At 36.6% G+C, this 21,361-nt stretch overlaps 1 protein-coding gene across 2 annotated transcripts in view; it reads right to left on the reverse strand.

Annotated features, from left to right (window-relative positions):
* Positions 1–21,361, reverse strand: part of gsk3ba (glycogen synthase kinase 3 beta, genome duplicate a) — a 91,837-nt gene that overhangs the window by 44,620 nt on the left and 25,856 nt on the right. For both annotated transcript variants that reach the window (XM_009304494.5, NM_131381.1), the window contains 1 exon segment: positions 6,254–6,447. In XM_009304494.5, coding sequence (XP_009302769.1) covers positions 6,254–6,447 — 194 coding nt within the window.

Raw genomic sequence — 21,361 nt, forward strand, 5'->3', positions numbered from 1 at the left:
TTGTAACAAACTGTTACAATGTAAGTACATATTAGTTAAGGCCACTTAATATAAAGTGGGACCGAACATTGCAGCATGGTCTAAAAAATGGTCTGATTTAGTACTCATTTATCTCCCTTTCTAATGAGTAATCAGTTTCCCTCAAATATATTTCCCTTTCATGACGACTTTAAGTCTGTGTTCACAATTATAATTTACTTTAAATGTATTAAATTTATTTAAATAATTTTACATTTATTTATTTACTTTAAATGTAAATAAGTCTAACCCTAACCCTAACCCATGATGAACAACCTCAAAACTTGCCGTTTTTAGTCTCTGTCTTAAAAATGTCATTTAAAAAATATGATTAAATAATAATCTTTCTTGACATTAATTTGAGAAAAGAGGTCTCGATCATGAAAGATTCAAAATCTACAAGGTTAAAGTTGCTGTAAGTTTAACAGGAAGGACCACACAGAGGCTCAGTGGTTAGCACTGTCGCCTCACAGCAAGAAGGTTGCTAGTTCGATTCCATGCTGTGTAAGTTGTTATTTCTGTGTGGAGTTTGCATGTTCTCCGTGTTCGTGTGGGTTTCCTTCCGGTGCTCTGGAGTCCAAAGACATGCGCTATAGGTGAATTGAATAAACTAAATTGGCCTTAGTGTATATGTGTGAAAGAGTGTGTATGGGTGTTTCCCAGTACTTGGTTGCTACTGGAAGGGCAGTTTGCTGTTCATTCTGCTATGGTGACCCCTGAAGAATAAAGAGATTAAGCCGAAAAGAAAGTGAATGAATGAATGAATGAATAAAGTTTAATAAGATGTTTCCTCTCAATACTGATACTAAATATCTTTAAAAGCTGAAATACATCATGATTAAAATATGTTTTAATATTTCTACACTGTATGATTCAGCACTGTAAGTTTGGTTGACTGAAATATTTGTCAAAGTAACAAGCAAACAGCACCTTTGCTACATGCATGCAGCCAAGTACACAATCACTTCATAGAAAATGATTGTTTACACTGAAAACCCCTATTACATCTCTTCATCTGCACTATTACATCACACAAGCTTTTGCATAAGATGCAAAACGAGGTGCTGAGATCTCCTTCTGCTTCCTTTGATTGATTATACATAACTTATCTAAGCTTATTTTGATTACAATTGTTAAGTAATATACAGAAATGCTTGCATGCTAGCATGTACATGCTAATGTGTTTGTTGCAGAGTCATATAACTTTTGACACACTTAACGCATAAAAAACGCTTGCATACAGAGTTTTTTGAGGCAGAAGGAGCAAACTGCACTGAAGGTGATAAAGGAATGACAGAAATAACATCAAGAGTATCATGTGCAGAGAATTAGCTTCCCAGATAACGCACACACCTCACAGAGCTCTAAATGTGTTTATACATGACGTGTTCACTTTTGAACTGTTTACTAAAATCACACGTGGCAGTCCTGAAGACAAACTGCCTGGTTTACTTGGCCTACTGTGCTTTGGCTAGTGATTTTAAAAAGAGGATAATGTTAGCATGTGGCTAAGATAAAGGCTCAGTGCTTTAATGCCATCAAATGAGTGATGTTAATTAGAAAAGAAACAGATGATGGGGTTTGGTTTTAGAACACTTGTAAACGTTACCTAGAAAAACAGCATGACCTACATTTTTTTCAGCTAGAGATTTTGTTTACAGTGTTAGCATGCAAGGTGGCGCAGTGGTGCAGTAGGTAGTGCTCTCGCCTCACAGCAGGAAGGTCACTTGTTCGAGTTAAAGACATGTGGTACAGGTGAATTGGGTAGGCTAAATTGTCATAGTGTATGAGTGTGAATGAGTGTGTATGTATGTTTCCCAGAGATGGGTTGCGGCTGGAAGGGCGTCCGCTGCATAAAACATATGCTAGATAAGTTGGCGGTTCATTCCGCTATGGTGACCTCGGATTAATAAAGGGACTGAGCCGAAAAGAAAATGAGGGAATGAATGTTTATTGTACTTTTACAAAAAAAAAATATATATATATATATCCAATACAGGGACTATTGAATACAGCGCAGATAAAACACACTCACTCACACACCAGTTCACAATCATAGTGTCAATATCTCTGTCAGGTCACTTTACAAATGCTGCCCTTCACATGACTCACACACACACACACAGCACATGGATGCGGTACAGTTCTCCAACAGACACTGCTCATCCATGTCGGTCACTGTCATGATGAGACAAGGTCAACTTTTTCACACTGGTGGAAAATTGCTTGTTGACACAAGTGACCTATATTTCATTGACAACACCACCATCTGATCTTAGAGTCACTCTCAGGCCAACAGCATTTATCTGTGGCAGCTCAGAGAAAGGGACATCTTTCTCATGTCAATCATACTTGTTTGCTGCAGTGCATGAAAGGGATGAGGTAAGAAAAGTCTGCTGCTGTCACACGTGTGTCCTCTCCTGATGAAACTCCAGGGTTGCCATAAATAAGGTGATAAAATAAAAACTATTTTAGGGGCTCCTGAGATCAGTATGAGACTCAAAACAATTGCAAGTAGCAGGAAAGCAAGACAACTGTGATTAATGCTCCTTAAAATCAATATTTCCAGCCAGATCTTTTCAGGAAATGTAACTATTTTACATATTTGCAAAAAAGTGAATGATTATTACAAATTCATATGATTTCATTGGTACAAAAATATATGACTTTTAAAAGTATGTACCCCCAAAATCCCTAAACCCAACCATCATCGAGGGATGAGAAAATCATGCCTAAATGTATGAATGAGATCATAAAAATTTAAATGAATAAGCCTCTGAATCCAAAAGTTGTGAATTGCTTTGAGATTGTGTTGGTATTTCACAAGTCATGAATGAGAATTTAGAAGGTGGTAAATTCAATTTGATATAAAAGAATAGCAAAACATCTTGTGGTATTTACTTATTACAAATCAACAACATTATTTTGAAAATTATAAATAATGAACCAAACATTTGACCATACATTTACTTCATAATTACCGTTTTACTTGATCATGATCAGTGGTGTAAAGTAATGAATTACAAATACTCAAATTATTATAATTGAGTAGTTTTTTCTTATGAATTGTAATTAGTGGTTTTAAAAATGTGTACTTTTACTTTCCCTTGAGTACATTTTTAGTGCTGTATTGGTGCTTTTACTCCACCACTTTTCTTTAATCTGCAGTCACTACTTTATTTAATTTCTTGTCTATGGGGATTGGCTAAAGTAGAAAAATCAGTTCTGTGATTCCTGTCCAATCAAATCGCACATAGAAAGTAAATCATATGATTCTGAACAAGATCAACACATGGGCACTTTATAAATGCAGCAAACCTTTTGGAAGCATTTTAAAATGTCCAAGAAGTTGTTCAAAATATTTACACACATTGACGCACAAACTTTTAATAGACTGGATGTCACTGAAGAGAAAATAGACGTCGACTATACAAAAAAAAAGGATGTCGACTGTAAGATGACTGAAATCAACAAAGCCTTAAACAATCACTAAATTGAATTGATAAAAAATGGAAGAAAGAACAGAACAAAGGACTGAACTAATGAAGAAAGAAAGAACTAAATGAATGAAGGAAGGATTCAATGAAGGACTGAACAAACTAAGGAACGAACGAATGAACAAAATAATGAATAAACAAAGGACCCAATGAAGGAAAGAACAAAAATTATGAATAAAGGAATGACTGAATGAGCGAACAAATGAAGGGAGGAACGAACGAAGGACCAAATACAGGAAGGAATGAACAAATGAATAGAGGAAAGACAGAACAAAGAACCTAATAAAGAAAGGAACAAAAATACAAATTAACAAATGAACAAAGGACCTAATGAAAGAGGGAACAAAAATATGAATGAGCCAACAAATGAGGGGAGGAATGAAGGAAGGAACAAACAAATGAATGAATGAAGAAAGGACAGAACAAACAAACCATGGAAGAAAAGTTGGAAGGAACAAACAAATATAGGAAAATCACTAAATGCACTACAGAATTACGTTTACACATCTCTGGACAAATTGCATGTAAATGCAAAACGACTTTTTACAGTGTAATACTCACTACTCACAACTCTTTTAAAAGGGCTATTTTTTACTCATTCTTTGAGTAATATTTACAACAGATACTTTTACTCTACTTGCACTACATTTTTGGACAAGCAATGGTACTTTTACTTGAGTATGATTTTTGGCACAATGGCTCAGTGGTTAGCCTCTAAAGTTGTGCAGTATTGGTTAAAACTCGTAGTGTATGAGTGCGAGAGTGTACAGGTGTTTCCCAGAAATGGGTTGCGGCTGAAAGGGCATCTGCTGTGTAAAGCATGCTGGATTAGCTAGCGGTTCATTTTGCTGTGGCGACCCCTGATAAATAATTGACCAAGTCGAAGAAAAATGAATGAATGTTAACCTTAATGTTTTTTTGTGTTGTGATCTGTTTGTGTTGCGATCTATTGCTGTGAACCACATTGTCTTTCTGGGAAAATAAAGAAATTCCAATCCAATACATGAATACATTTGTTGTAGTTTTTACAGTAATATTGAAACATAAAATGCCAAGGTTATAAGTTCAGCTCCCAGAAAAAAAAGCTTCGCCCAAAAATGTGCTGTGATTTATTAATACAAAGAATGAGAAGAGTTTCCCATAGATGGGTTGCAGCTGGAAGGGCATCCGCTGCGTAAAACATATGCTGGATAAGTTGGTGGTTCATTCCGCTGTGGCGACCCCAAATTAATAAAAGGGACTAAGTTGAAAAGAAAATGAATGAGGAATGAGATTTTAGTACCTGTCGATTTAAGTGAAGTTTATGCCTCAAAAACTATGAAATTTGTATTATATATTTTTAAACCACTTCTACTAACTGTTTACCGAACAATGGATATATTCTGATTTGTTGCTATTTTGTGACAAACTGCTTTGCACTGTAAACGTGTAATGGTGTGTTTGATTTACAACAGCCAATTGAGCACTTCAGTGTAACATTTTAATACTTTTATGACAACATAGTTAAAAAGACACAAGTGTAGAAATCAGGACGATAAACTTTACATAAAACTAAAGATTGAAATGGGTTGTGACGTACTGTAAGGCTGCACGAACTTAATGATTATTTTGGTTAAAATTGTTATCATGGCTGTTTAAAATGATTATCATATGGCCAAAATGTTTATACAGGGTTTCTGCAGGTTTTGCCAAATCAAATTTAAGACTTTTTAAGAACACGAAAAATTTAATTTCAGAGAAATTTCAAAACAAGAAGACCCATTTTTTTCAACATAACTTATAAAAAACTTCTCAAAACTATACACAACAGACTGTTATAATTATCGTTATGAATATAGTTTTGCTAAAAGTTTTATTGAGATTTATTGTAAGTGATTGGATGTGTGTTGGGTTGACTGGATACCTTTACATAACAAAGGAAAATGAAGACCAATTTAAAATTATTTAAGACCTACAAGACATTATTTCAGTTAATTTAAGACATTTTTGGGGGAAAATTGAAGACATTTTAAGATTTTTTAAAGATACCACAGACACTTTGTTATATTAAGTATAGTAATATACAAATGAAACAAACTGTGCTTTAAGCATCTTCACTGAAAAAATTAAACTTGATTTGTTTCTTATTAAAGCTACAAAAGTCCTTCAGTCAAGACCGATGAGTGATATTGTCCTTGTCTTTTTTTGTTTGATTAATATTAAGAACGGCCAACTGCAGGAATATAGCGCTATCAATATTCTGATTTAAGCTTACATGTCTTTTCATTCTGAACTCTTTACATTCATTACATAACAAACCAGTGTTTCAGTAATCACTAAATGATGCATTTTGCCACATTTTTGCATGTTTTTCATGAACATATTGAACTAAAAGATGACTTTACATGTCCCTAAAGTCATGATTTCACTGATTTGAAAATGAGTTTTGCAGACTGCAACAAAGAGGGTGAGACATGACACAATAATCTCTTTATCCTGATTTTGTTTTTAATCACTGGAGGCCAAAATCGAATTTAAATATTGATTAATGGCACAACCCTAATGTGATGTCCATTCAATCAAAAAAAAAATGATTGTCATGAAAAAATATTCTCAATTTATTCAGTCTCTTGAATGTCCGCAAGTAAAATATGAGCACACTGGAAAGCTGCCTATAGTAAAAAATGAGCTCTTACAGTTTGCTATAAAGCATTACACACTTTCAAGGGAGCAAGAGGGAATGACTGTCTCGGTCTTACCTTAAATCGCTTGTCCTGAAGAACCTTCTTAATGGCCACCAGTTCTCCTGAGTCACAGAGTTTGGCCTGATAGACCACGCCAAAAGAGCCGTTACCGATGACCTTGGTGTCAGTGTAGCTGACCTCCTGCGGCCGGTCAGGTCCCTGTCCAGGAGTCGCCACCACTGTGGTCACTTTACTGCCATCTTTATCTCCTACAACCAGATAAAAAAAGATGGGTTGGAGACTGAAGCTGCAAACAGCCAATAAAACGACAACTGGGAAAGCATTGGCAATAAATTCCTGTGTTCCACCAATCATACTCGAGATTAATGTGTGAAGAATCTGTAAGATTGAGGATCTAGCAACATTTTCTCCAACTACTACCAAAAAGAATGAAATACAATGAAATTTCTTGACAGCACTCTTGAATTTCTATGTCTAGGGATCATTTTTAAGTGCAAAATGTATTTTATGCATTTGGCAAAGCAGTATTGAATTCAAAGTATAATCCTTTGTGAGTTGGTCATGGAACCCATGTCCTCAGTACTGCTAGTGCTCTTCTGATTGAGGACACAATGTTGGCAGATGCAGTAAAAAATACAGTATCGACACACTGAAAGCATCTCAAATATTTGGTCCACTTCATATTAGAAGGTCCTAATTACTATGTGCTTAGATCAAAAAATAAATACTATGTACTTGCTTTGTTCACAATGTATTGAAGAACACTTTTTGGTGCTCCTGAGATGGGATACGGGTAAGGTTTGCAACAGGTTTGGTGGTATGGGTAGGTTTAAGGGTGGGTTAAGGTGTAATTAATGGCCAAGAAATTAATTACAGATGCATCTACATGCAGATATTAAATCAATCATAAGTAATAACATATTTTTACACAATACGTGCTTTGTAAAAAAAATGTTTAATTTCAGTGCATATTGGTTAAGGCCATCTAATATAAAATGGAACCAAATATTCTCCTGTTGGTGAACATATACTATTCTACTGTTGAAGTTCTGCAGAGCAACATAGGTGCTTCCTTAAAATAAAAACACACGTTACCAGACTGGATATGGTAGTAGGAAATTCCAACTAGTATCCAGTGGGTTAGATCCATTTGATGTAAGGCTTTGTGTTGATTCACAATGGGTGTCAGGACGCAATAATTTTGGGATGCTTTATGACATGATCCCAATAGAAAAACAAGCATGACCCTCCATGATGGACTATAGAAGTAAGCTCCTCAGAACACAGCTTTTAAACAAGGCAAAATGGATGAGAGACACTTTTGGTGGTATACTGTAGATGAAACTATAAGGAGATGTCTATTTAGATTTTCTTTTAGCTTCTTTTTGAGATCTTTTTTTTAGGAGACAGCCAGTTCACAACAGTTCACAAGCTACTTAATGTCATCACTCACACTGAGAATGATAGCAAGCCATAATTTGTCAAAAAACGTGTATCGTGATGCATCAAAAGCACCTTTTTCCACTATAAAGCACATTTTTTTATGTTAATGTTTCTTCATGGATCCCTCAATAATTTTTTTTTTAAATCAAAAACAAATATATTTTTAAGACACCCCATAGATGAAACAATGCCGCTAAAATGCTCAGGAAATCTGTACTTGATAGTCTTTTCCTTCAGTGTTAACTGCTGCAAATGAATCAACTTCACATTCATTTTTCTGATGTTCAGTGTTGCCAGAGGTATCTGACTTTTTCCAGCCCAAAAGCTGTGCAAAACCCACCCAAACACACAAACATCTAAAATATCAGATTACTTTTTTATTTAATTAAATCAGAAATTAACATATTTACTTTAACTGTCATACCTTTTTAACAATACAGCCATCAACAACACCAACAGTCACATAACCACAATAGTAAAATTACAACATAACTGGATCACATCGAAACACTGCGCCCTTCTCACCATCACACTGCACTTATTGTTGTGTAGATTACACTACCTATTAGAGTATGTTTTACCTTCGAGACTATACTACCGAGAATACAGTCATAAGCAAAAAATCATGTCCAACACCCAATAAAGCTGGACGACATTGTCTTGAAGCAAGTGGAAAGTTCAAATACCTCGGAACAGTGTTAAGTGAGGATGGGAATCCAATAAGGATCTCAACATGAGGGTCGCCACATCTGGCAGACTATATCATGCTTTAAACAGAGCCAGAGAGAGAAATCTCCACCAGAACGAAGCTAGCTGTTTATAACTCCATCTATGTGCCTACTCTTACTAGGGATGTCCCGATCCGATATTGATATCGGAAATTTGTCCGATATCAGTCCAAAAAACTATATCGGACTGCGTTAAAAACCTCCGATATAAGCAGTCTGATACTCTCTAAACTCCATTACAACTATTCTATCCAGCAGCGTCCAGAGCCAGCGTGCAAAGCCCACGTGATCACAACACCGCTTGCTAGCAAAGTCTCTAAGATTTAACATGCTCTTGACAATAAGTTATGGTGTATTACGATAGAAATCTATTGTGACGGTAACACACGCTGATGCAAGCAACAATAATGGCAAAACGAATCAAGCTCCGGTACACTGCTTCACTGCGAGATGTATTGTTTTTTTGATACAAGTTTCTAAGCCTCAGGGCACAACGTCACATCACTACTTTTTGTCCCTGTCTGCCGCCTGCCTTCCGACCTCTCGCCTGTTATTGTACTACGATTCTTGATTGCCTTTACACATCTGTTTGCACCCGTGTTGACCACTGCGTGCCTGACTGCCTTAATCAACCTGAATGTGGATCCGAACTCTGTTGTAAGTGTCATATCCCTGGTAACACAAACTGTGCCAGAACAGATAGGAAAAGGTGATGGAAACTTTGTTCAGCTTTTACACCGCAAGGTAAAAGGAATAAGTAATGTTTACTTTCAAAATGGGGCATAAATTCATCCAATTTGGCATTTTACATTATTTTGAACATAATTAGGTCATGCTTGTCAATCAGACAACGCTTCTATGTTTGTTCTTGCTGTCAGTTGTGGAACAAAATGTTCGATAAAAGTTTCATGATTAACCACTATGAGTTCAAGTGAAGTTTTTCAAACTAATTTCGAGAGGAGCACCTGATATAATTGACTGCAGCTGGCATCCCATCTACATTCATTAGTTAGCCAATCAGATCTATCCTAACTCACTATAAGTAGCCTAGCTAGATTTACTCCCTTATCTTCGTTTTCCGAAGAAACCCCCCATCCACCCCTTTCTCCTCCTTTCCTCCTTTACAAAAGGGGAGCTCCCGAGAACCACCTGATCTCGTACTCCCCTCACATGCTCTATGGACCTGGCGGGAGCCCTGGGCTCAACTATCTCCGAGCTCAGGGTTCCCGGGACAGCATGCCAAACCTGCTAACAGTTGTCAAGCAATATCTAAGTGTGAACTCTTGAATTGCAGGCGCTGTGTGATGCGCGTGCACACGAATGGGGAGTCAGATTTGTCCGGGGAGTCAGATTTCAATACAGCGTTCTTTCACCTCATCTTGCATGTGGGTCCATGCAGTTTGCACTATGCACTGGTCTACTACTAACTGAATGAACCTGCCTATGCCATTTTTTACCCGCACAATCAAATCCAAAACCACCCAATCTGGCAACATTGCTCATGTTACTAAGGGTGGCCAAAATATTTATGAGTAAATGATTTGACAATTTTTTACATCTCAACTGAAAAATGATATAAAAATGGCTAACACAATTTTTAAATTGTAAATTAGGCACAACTTGGGACACATTAACAGGAAAAGCTGCAGGAAAATATACCTTAAAAGGATAAATTACCCAAAAATGAAACTCACTATTTACTGTCCCTCAAGTGACACCAAAACTTTATAAATGTCTTTGTTCTACTGAACACTAAAGAAAATAATTTGGAAAAAAGCTGAACACCTGTAAAATCACTCACCTCTATAGTAGTAAAAACAAATAATATGGAAGTCTTTCTTTAGAAGATCTGCTTTTGTGTTCAATAGCAGAAAGAAAGTCTAATAGGTTTGGCACAAGTGAAGAGTAAGTAAACGATGACAGCATTTTCAGTTTGGGGTGAACTCTCCCTTTAAGCTTATGCATTTTACATTACCGCTCTTGGCAGATGTGTTCCCACCAAAGCGGCAAAAAAGAAAGTGCATATTTGGCGCATGGGAGGATTACTTCAGCAGGTGACTTCAGATGAAAGTCGATTATATTGCTTACAACGCAAACATAGCACGTGAAATATAATCCTCAGCATGATGTAGAGAGGTTTTAAGACAGACTATACTTTCTCTCAGAGCTGTGAGGGGTAATAAACCAGAGAAATAAGTGCTCTGCTAAAGTGTGATCTTGTTAGTGTCTTCATCTAGCACATTAGGAACAGATTTAAAGAACTCATGGAAACATTTACAACGTATTACCTCTTTCAATAAAAGCAGAACCCTGCTGTATTTGCAATGGAAGAAATTCATCAACTTATTCTAATATAAATATACTTAATTCCTATTATAAATATATATAATTATTAATAGAATTGTGGTTAGCATTGTCGCCTCACAGCAAGAAGGTTGCTGGTTTGAGCCCCGGCTGGGTCTGTTGGCATTTCTGTGTGGAGTTCTCCCCATGTTCATGTTGGTTTCCTTCGGGTGCTCCGGATTCCGCCACAGTACAAAGAAATGCGCTATAGATAAACTAAATTGGCCATAGTGTATGTTTCCCAGTACTGGGTTGCAGGAAGGAAGGGCATCCTCTGTGTAAAACATATGCTGGATAAGTTGGCGGTTCATTCAGCTGTGGCGACCCCTGATGAATAAAAAGACTAAGCCAAAGGAAAATGAATAAATGAATGGTGAAATTTGTGTCCCAGCACTCTTAAAAACAAAGGTTCCAGAAATTTAAGTCTGCAATGATGCTATAGAACAGTGGTCACCAAACTTGTTCCTGGAGGGCCGGTGTCCTGCAGATTTTAGCTCCAACCCTAATCAAACACACCTGAACAAGCTAATTAAGGTCTTACTGGGTATACTTGAAAAATCCAGGCAGGTGTGTTGAAGCAAGTTGGAGCTAAACCCTGCAGGGACACCGGCCCTCCAGGACTAGGATTGGTGACCCCTGCTATAGAAGAACTTTTTTGGTTCCCCAACAGTGTTGCCAGATTGGGCGGTTTTGAATCTGCGGGTAAAAATTGGCATAAATTTGAGAGGTTTTGAAGCGCAACTTTTATTTGCAACTTATTCAACAAAACTTGACTGTGTGCTCCTACTCCATTCAGTCAGTACTGACCAGCGCTTAGTGCAAACCGCATGGGCTCACTCACAAGAGGAGATGAAGGAAAGTTGTATCTAATTCTGACTCCCCGGACAAATCCGACTCCCCTTTGTACACGCACAGGACGCAGCCCCTGCAGTTTCACTCACAAAACTTCGAATAGGACGAATTTATACCCCATTTCGAAAGTGAAACATATTTTAACATTACGTGCAGTTTATGGGTGACAGGGGGCAATGTTTCGATGAAACCTGGATATGTTGTGGTTCTGTGACTGGTGTTGGTTGCTGTATGGTTAAAAGTTATGACAGAAGGGTTAAATTAGGTTAAATAAAATATTAATCTAATTAATATTATGGCTGTTTTTTGTGTGTTTTGGCAGGTTTAGAGAGATTTTGGCTTGAAAAAGTCAGCTATATCTGGCAACACTGTTCCCCAAAGAACTTTTCAGTGAACAGAGTTCCCACTCGAAGCCACATGTCAAGTTCTCAAATTTTTCTCTGACATTCGCTGACAAAAAAAAGCTGAATTTCATATAATAACCTATAATGAAGAGAGAAATAAGCAGCTACTGTGTTGAGAACTGCTCAGACAAAAAACAACCACAAACAGCATTCTGGAAGACTTTGAAAATAAATGAACTGGTACTGAAGGAAAACCTAACCATAACAACAGGCAAAACATGTGAAATGACAAATTACATTTTGTTAAATGAGAAGTCAAATTCAAAACAACAAACAAAAACTCCTGATATTCCATAATTTAGACAAATAGGATAGAATACCCTGACTTTAGTGTCTGGAACAAAAATGCTATGAGATTCCAGAAATTCCACGACCTGTGGAAACCCTGACAGTAGAAAAAAAACAAAACAAAACATGTATTTCCTGTCCTAAAATAGTGTCCATTTAAATTATAAAGAATGTTGAGCAGTGTTCTTCATAGGCTCATTAATGCGAATATAGAACCTTCATTTTTAAGAATGAGGTCATGTGTGTATGTGGGATCTGGTCTGATATTAATGGTTGAGGCTACTTGGATTAGCTTCTTTAGAATCCAAGGTACAAAGTCCCTGTTTACTTTGTTAAAGGTTAACTGCACAGAGTCAGCTTGTCTTGAACATTTCCAACACCCTTACACCAACACAATCCACAAAGTACAGATTCTTTAAATCAGATCTGTCAGTAGATTGTTGTCTCCTTGTTAAAGAACAGAATCGGATGTTGGGCTTCAGCTCATTACATACTCTCTCCTCCTCCACCTTAGATTCAGGCAGAAAACTGCAATATTATTAATAAGTTAGGGCTGGGCAAAAATATTAATGATTCTGACATTGAGTTTTAAAATGACAAGATTTATTTTTCTAAGTAGATTCTCGTTAATCATTAGTTGTAAAATGTCTCTCAATCTGCAGATGTCGCTGACTCAGTAGATTCAGACCGATGACACTGCACAAAGATCAAAGATCTAAATTCTGTGAAATTCAGCCTTAATATTTACAATGTACACTTATAATGGTTAAAGTTATCCATTTTGACCATCAATAATGGTTTGGATTAGAGGCAGCAGGCATTCTTTTGAAAAGTGTTAAATATTTATATGAATGACATTCTACAAATTGTCTAATTCATAAATATTCCAATACCCCTCTCGCTTATATCCAGAATATTTCCCTCATATGCATAATACAGACCTTTTTGTTTGTTTCTGTCTGAAATCTGAAGTCATTTTTCCAGAAATTATTCACTATTTCCCTGGGGAAAATATATAGGGGAGCACCACAGCAGATTAACAACTTCTGCTAAAAAAAAAAGGATTCAACAATTTTCCTTTTTCAAACTTATAACTTCTGTAGTTCTATCATGTACTACAACAGAAAATGAAAAGTTGCTATTTTCTAGGCCAAAATGGCTAGAAACTATAATCAAATTCTGGCATAATAATCAAGGGACTTTGCTGCCTTTCCACACGTGCAACAGGCGCAGCACTGTTACCTAGCTAGGGACTATTTTCATGTGCTTTGTAATATCATTGTGCCTGCCTGCATAGTTCCTAGACATATCGACTTAGAAAATAGCAACTTTTCATTTTCCATTTGTCTTAGTACAAGATAAAGAAGAGTCAAGCTTTCAAAAAAAATAAATAAATAAAATTATTAAATGAGATGCCAATGGTCCATTCCGATTCAATTATTTTTGCCAAGATAGATTAAAATGCAGATGTCAGACCTGGAGATGGACTAAAAAGCTTCAAAAGGTATATAACCTTGCTCTAATGCTGTGTTCACACCAGATGCAGAACAAGCGTCAAGCGCGAGTGATTTACATGTTAAGTCAATGCAAAGGCGTGAATAGACATCCTGCAGCACAATTCGTGCGAATGACATGGCGCGAATGATGCGAATTGTGCAAATGGCGTGGCGCGAATTGAGCGTTCTGCGCGTTTGATGCGAGAACCGCTCAAGTTGGAAAATCTAAACTTCAGCGGACATTTGCGCAGCGTTAACCAATAAGGAGCGTGCTTGTTGGTGTCCCAGGGAAAATCCTCCTGCACACACCGACAACTGTTCATCAAACTGGGCTCAGCTCAGTCAGAAGCACCGCTGAATGCTTTCATCATCCAGGTTAAGTTTCTGGAGGAGTTTATTACAGAACTGGGTGCACCTCTGAAATGATCTAGTGGACTCAAGACACTGCTCCCAACGAATCAATGCTGTTTTTTAGCGTTCATAAAGCAAATAAACAGTTATTTTCTCAAAAAAATCCATATTAGCCATTTAGCAATAAAGCACCGGGCAGACAGAAACCCTGCCCATCATGCGAATCTGCGTCTGTTGCTCAGTGAATTTGTTGCGGGAATGAAGCAAATTTGACGCGCGAATGAAGCAGACTTTGTAGGGCGAATGAAGCACACTTTGACGCACAAATAAAGCGGACTTTGACGCGCGAATGAAGCGAGTAAACTCACGCAACATTTACTCAGGGCATCAGCTTTTACGCTTCCCATTCACTTTGAATAGGTGATGTCAGGCGTTGCCTAACTGCATTGTGGATCCGTCGGCGCCACTTCAGAAACATTGCTCGCTGCAGAAGTTGGGATTTGCTCAACTTTTAAAGCGCCAACGGAAGCATCAGCCAATCAGATCGCTGTATGGAAATACACCAGCTCAGACAGTGGCCTATTGCTGGCTAATTTCATTGGTTGCATTTCCAAAACAATTTTAATAAGTGGAGTGTATTTAACTGTTTTCATTGACTGCATGCTTTACGACAGATATAAAAAAAATCTAAATATTATTTATTTAATGGTAAAAATGGTATAAATTAATGTTGTTTTATTCTGTACTCCTAATTATAATTATCAATCTGGGGTCGCCACAGCAGAATGAACCTATCCAGCATATGTTTTTAAACAGAGGATTCCCTTCCTGCAGCATCCCATCACTGGGAAACATCCATACACACTCATTCACACACATACACCACAGACAACTAAGCTAAGAAACCAGAGTACAAGGAGGAAACCCACACAAGCAGAAATGCCAACTGACCCAGCCGGGGCTCAAACCAGCAACCTTTTTGCTGTCCTACCCACTGCGCCACTGAGCTGCCCCAGTTATCATCATGTAGAGATTAACTCAAATCAACTGAAATATTCCCAAATGAATCAATACTGAGGATATCTTGTATCTGGAGTCAAACCAGGAAATCAGTGCCGATACCCAAACCCTCTCCATCCATCTCCATGGCAACTGAGATGTCTACGAACCAGAGAAATGTTGTGTCCCACTTGCTAAAGACTCCCACTCATCTGCACCAATACACGCATACACACACACACTGCGAGTGTGTCAAGGGTGACATTCACACACTCCAAAAATAACCCCATAAAACAGCAATTGAGCAAATGCCAACACAAGTGAGAATGAAGATCTGCTGGAATGTCTAACGTACAAGAAAAGATGAGAACATATGATGATCTTCATTCATACGGTGGCATCAATTTAACATGGTGACGTGACACTTTCAAGTGTGATCTCAGCATGAACATACAGTCAAACTGGGTCACAGGGTTTAAGCAACAATTAATTGACTAAATTATAAATAACTAGGTGAGCGGGCTTAACAAGCCACCTGTAGGACAGTATTTCCTCTTCATACACACCAGACACTATTTTACTAACACTTATCTCTGTATGTCTCTCGTTTGATGTAACTACATGTACTATTTCAGCCTTAAATAATCCAAATTGATTTCTCAATATTTTCATCAGACATTTAAAATCCTATTTCGGTCAACCACTGAAGTTCTGTGGTCATGTTTTTACTCATGCATGTCTGCCCTCATCAACAGATTAAATTAACTGGTGAAGATCTTCAAGTCAAAGAAGGTGGAGTCTGAGTCAACCACTTCGCCACAGACCAAGGTGGTGACTTTTTGAACTTTATTTGTAATGTTTGCTTTGGCAAGCTGTGTCCAACTTCTGGAACCAGCTTTTTTTAGGGATGAATATTGCTTGAGGTATTTTGGGGCCTTTAAAATGATGAATGAAGGATCATATGACACTTAAAACTGAATTAATGAATTTGAGAATTCAGCTTTGCCATCATGGGAATAATTTATATTTTAAATGTATTCAAAAGCAAAATCATTAGTAAGTTAGTTTCACCATTCTACTGTCACCTCACCTTTTAAGTTCAGCATAACTGAGTACAGCCCATTTTGAAATTTAATCTTTTTATTCATTTCTTAGTGAATAGGCAATGTATTTTGGTGCACTTAAACAAAACAGATGTATTACACAATTATATATTCATTAAAATAATATTTTTGCCACCAAAAATAGGTAAAAATTGAAAAATAATACAATTTAATTCAAGCTATATATATATATATATATATATATATATATATATATATATATATATATATATATATATATATATATACATGACCGCAATCATTTATATGTTATAAAAAAATATTGAATACAATTTTTAAAATAGGAAAAATCAAGAGAAGCAGAAAAAAGGTCAAGTTTAGATGAAATTTTGTAGGTTGTAATTTATATATATATATATATATATATATATATATATATATATATATATATATATATATATATATATATATATATATATATATATATATATTACAACCTACAAAATTTCATCTAAATTGTAACTTTTTTTTTTTTTGCTTCTCTTGATTTTTCCTCTTTTAAAATTTGTAAATTTGGGTGTAATAGTTTTTGGACTGTTATCGTAAGGGATTTCATTAGATAAGCTCCAGATTTGGCTGCAGTACAGACTAATGTATTTGCACAAATATAATATTGTATAGCTTCCTATTCAAAATATGAATTACAATAGATTTGTGAGGGGTGTACATATATATGCTGAGCATTGTATGCATATGATAAGGCCTGTCACAATAATGACTATATCAACTTATCGCACAACACATGGACATGACCTCAATCATTTCTGTTGATGCATTACATATCGCCCATACATAAAAGCCATGCACAACGTCTCTATCTCTATTGGATGTGTCAGTGTCAGTATGGTTAAAAAAAACACTGTAGTATAAATGACTATAGTATATTTTAATGTGGGTGTCTGACAACTGAAAATAGATCTGGTAGCAGTAACTCTGTTACTTTTTTTACCTTGCACTTTTTTGTTGTTTTGTTAACAGAAGGAAATACATTTTCACATTACGATTCCAATGCCTCGTTATTAAACTGTTAAAATGACTTTAATTAAATGAAATATTCATAAGAATAAAATAGTATGTGTTCTTTGGAAGAGTGTGCTTGCATTGTGATATTATATTGTCATAATAAGGTCATAATGATGTATAAAAAGTGGAATAAAATAGTTTTAAAATGACAGTATGGCAATATATTTTGGTGCAATACATCGTACAACAAAAAAAATAGATAACAACAATGTGACAAGCCAACATATGATAATGTATACAGTGTGTTAAAATCAGGTTAAGACAAGAAAAGGCTGACGTAAGTTGTGAAAAGATGTCCCACGTGAGGGATGGTGAGATTTTTAAAGTGATAGTTCACCCAAAACTGTTAATTCTGTCATTATTTACTCCTCCTGACGACGTTCAAATCTTTTTCCCTTCTGCTTCAGACTCTTCAGATACACTAAAATCTCTGCACGGATGTTTAGTTGACATCAAACGTTGGCTGTCACAGAACTTTCTTTCTCTGAACGAAGACAAAACAGAATGTATTGTGTTTGGCAATTCTAACCTAATGAGTAATCCTCAAATTTTCTTCACATTTTAGACATGTAGTTAAAAATTTGGGAGTGAATTTGGACAGTAGTTTAAAATTTGATAAACAGGTAAATTCAGTGATCAAGGCTAGCTTTTTCCAGGTTCGCCTTCTTGCCAAAGTCAAGCCATTTCTGAGCCAGCGTGACCTAGAAAAAAAAAAACATTTATGCTTTTATCAGCTCTCGTCTGGACTATTGCAATGCACTTTATGTTGGAATTAACCAAACCCTACTCCATCTACCCCATCAACTAGTGCAAAATGCTGCTGCTCGCATACTGACAAATAGTCGCAAACGTGAGCACATTCCGCCTCTTCTTTACTCTCTTCACTGGCTCCCCGTTAGGTTCAGAATTGATTTTAAACTACTTCTGTTTGTTTTTAATGCAGTTAATGGTGTTGCACCTTCCTATTTATGTGACATTTTAAAGGTTCATAAACCGATCAGGGCCCTACGATCTTCAGGTCAGTTGTTGCTGGAGGTCCACAGATCTAGGTACAAACAATGGGGTGATCGTTCATTAGGAGTAGCAGGTCAAAGACTATGGAACACCTTGCCCTAAGAACTTTGTATCATTACAGATGTGGCACTATTTAAAGCTAAACTCAAAACCTATTTATTTAGACTTGATTTTGATATTCGCTAGTACAAAATGCTGTTTTATTGACATTTGTGTTCTTATAATTTTGTGTTTTAATGTTAATATTTTAGTGAAGCACTTTGGGCCGCCTCCTGGTTGTAATAAGGTGCTAAATAAATAAAGTTTGATTGATTGATCCTCATAATTGTCACAAACCTGTTTGATTTTCTTCTGTTGAAAAGAAGGAATACAATCATGAAATGGCTGAAAACCTGTAAACATTCACTTTCATGATATTAGTCTTTTCTACACCCAAAAAATTACTTTTTCTGCTTGTTCAAACTACTTATTTAAAATGGGTTAAAACAACACAATTATTGCGTTATTGGGGGTAATTTAATTGCTGTTTTCAATCCACTTAAATGTGTAAAAACTATTAACTTAATTTAATTGATTTGTGTTGGGACAACAAAGAAATTGTGAGGAAACAAGCACTTTTACAGAGTATCAAAGAGGTCAACCTAGCTGTGCATTCACACCAAAAGCGGCGGAGCGTCCAATGTCACTCTGGCCTGTCTGCCTTCAGCTCCAGCGGCGAGAGTGTCAAAACTCGCTACATTGATCTCGTATTTAAAGGAGCTGTTGCAGCATATCAGTTGCATTCCTGCATAAAACATGCTTTCTAGCGTGAAAATGTCGCACACTTCTAATGAAATTTATTTAAGAATGGAAGATCAAGTTGCATGTGGTGTGGCTTAGCTTCACATTATCCAATGTGTCCATATGTCTGAAATATCCTGAAGCAGCAATACTGTTTAGTACTGTCGCATGAGATTCCTGCTTTTTTAAAGATACATAACATTAATGCACATCATAACTCGCCAGCAACTTATTTAATGTATGTTCCTGTAAGAAAACATCATGAATAATTGAAAATCTGGCGACCGCAATCATCAAACCCTTGGGAACAACTGTGGTCAGAACTAAAGTTCACAGGACAGTGTTCTCTGAACTCCCCTCAAGCGGTGGACTTCTTCATTCTGATTGCTTGCCGTCGAACCGCGTCATATCTAATTACCATAAAGTTTACTTGATTTCAACTCTACTCGACACCCACACGGGCGAAGATGCGACCCACTGCTCCTCGCCGCTTATCATCACCGGCTCTCATTGAAAATGAATGACTTCCGGTTACTTTGACGTTCTCACCGCTTTCGATGTAAACGTACGGTGACAGATGTCTAAAATTTGTAAAAAAATTATTTATTTTGTGTTCAACAACAAAAAAGTAGTTTTGGAATATTTGGAGCCAATCTGTATTATTTTATTTTATTATTGAGTGAACCATGCCTATAAATGGTTACCGTTAGCTCAACAAAATGTAATAGTCACCTTCTGTTGACAAATGCAACCTTACTACAAAGTGTTACCAATATTAACCGCCCTCTGGTGTTAAATGATCCTTCTGACGAGTTAACCAATCAGTGGCTGTAAAGTTATCTGTTTAGCCACTTCTCCTCTCCCGTTTTCCACTGACGTAACCTCTTTGTTGAAACAATGTTTACCTCAGAGGTATGTGATGCTCAGTGTGTAAGAGAAGTGAAACTAAATGACACACACATACCCGGAAATCAATTCAGACATGCATCGACACCAGATTACAAACACAGAGTTATCAAAAGTTTAATACCTAGGAGGACAGCAGATGATATTCTCCTGCTGTTCCAGTGACCCGTGTCTTGACCTTCGCTCACACAGAGAATCATATAGCACTGACACGTCAGTCCTGTTCAAACACCTTATCAGACAGTCTGTTTGATCACTGTATCAAACACAACGCAATATCAGAGGAAATCTCTGCTGCGATGGCTCCAGAATAAACATTCAACAAATAAAACAGTAAAAGGTTTTGGTTCTGCTCATCGCAGAGTAGATGTGCTGCATCAAAGAGATGGAAATACTTTCATTGCAGAATTAAACAACCTAGAAAAGCTGATGAAACATTTTATTTAGCCAGTTAAGAGATGCTAATACCCTGAAATCACAGATCAGGCTCACAGAGGCACATCCAAACTTGGGTATATGTGTGATATTCATGTTTCACTATAAGTGTAATGCGATTTTGTAGTGATATATTAGTCACACTTTACATGAAGGGGTGTTCAAAATTCTGTCATGCAACCTTTATGACACATGCCAGGAACATATGCTAGATTGTATGCATGCTTGTGGTCATTAGATGTCATTAGCTCAGTTATGTCATTCATTAATTTTCTTGTCGGCTTAGTCCCTTTATTATTCCGGGGTCGCCACAGCGGAATGTACCACCAACTTATCTAGCATATGTTTTACTCAGCGGATCCCTTTCCAGTTGCAACCCATCTCAGGGAAACATTAATACACACTCATACACTATGGACAATTTAGCCTACCCAAGGCAATCCTCACTTGTACCACATGTCTTTGACCTGTGGGGGAAACTGGAGCACCCGGTGGAAACCCACGCAAACGCAGGGAGAACATGCAAACTCCGCACAAAAATACCAACTGACCCAGCCAAGACTCGAACCAGCGACCTTCTTGCTGTGAGGCGACAGAACTACCTGTGTGGTCTCATTTATGTCATTTTAAATGCAAAGATGACATTTTTGAGATGACTTTAATAACTTGACAAATACATCCTAAATCTGTCATAAGGTCATTATAAAGATCATGGATATTTTCTTGTTACCTTTTTTCAGTGGAACAAATTAAATAAAAATGTCTTATTAAAATGGTCAATATTCTGAAAATAATTTTATAAAAGACTCATTACATTTAATGACATTCAACAAGATTTTAATTATAAATTAAACTTGTACCATGATATTTGAGGTAAAAAAATATATGTTAATGAGACTTCACAACACAATTATATTGGCCTCGTGACAATCATGTTTATGACTGATTTATGACAAGTTATGTTCTCTTAATAATA

The sequence above is a fragment of the Danio rerio genome, chromosome 9, assembly GCF_049306965.1.
Source record: "Danio rerio strain Tuebingen ecotype United States chromosome 9, GRCz12tu, whole genome shotgun sequence".
NCBI lineage: Eukaryota > Metazoa > Chordata > Actinopteri > Cypriniformes > Danionidae > Danio > Danio rerio.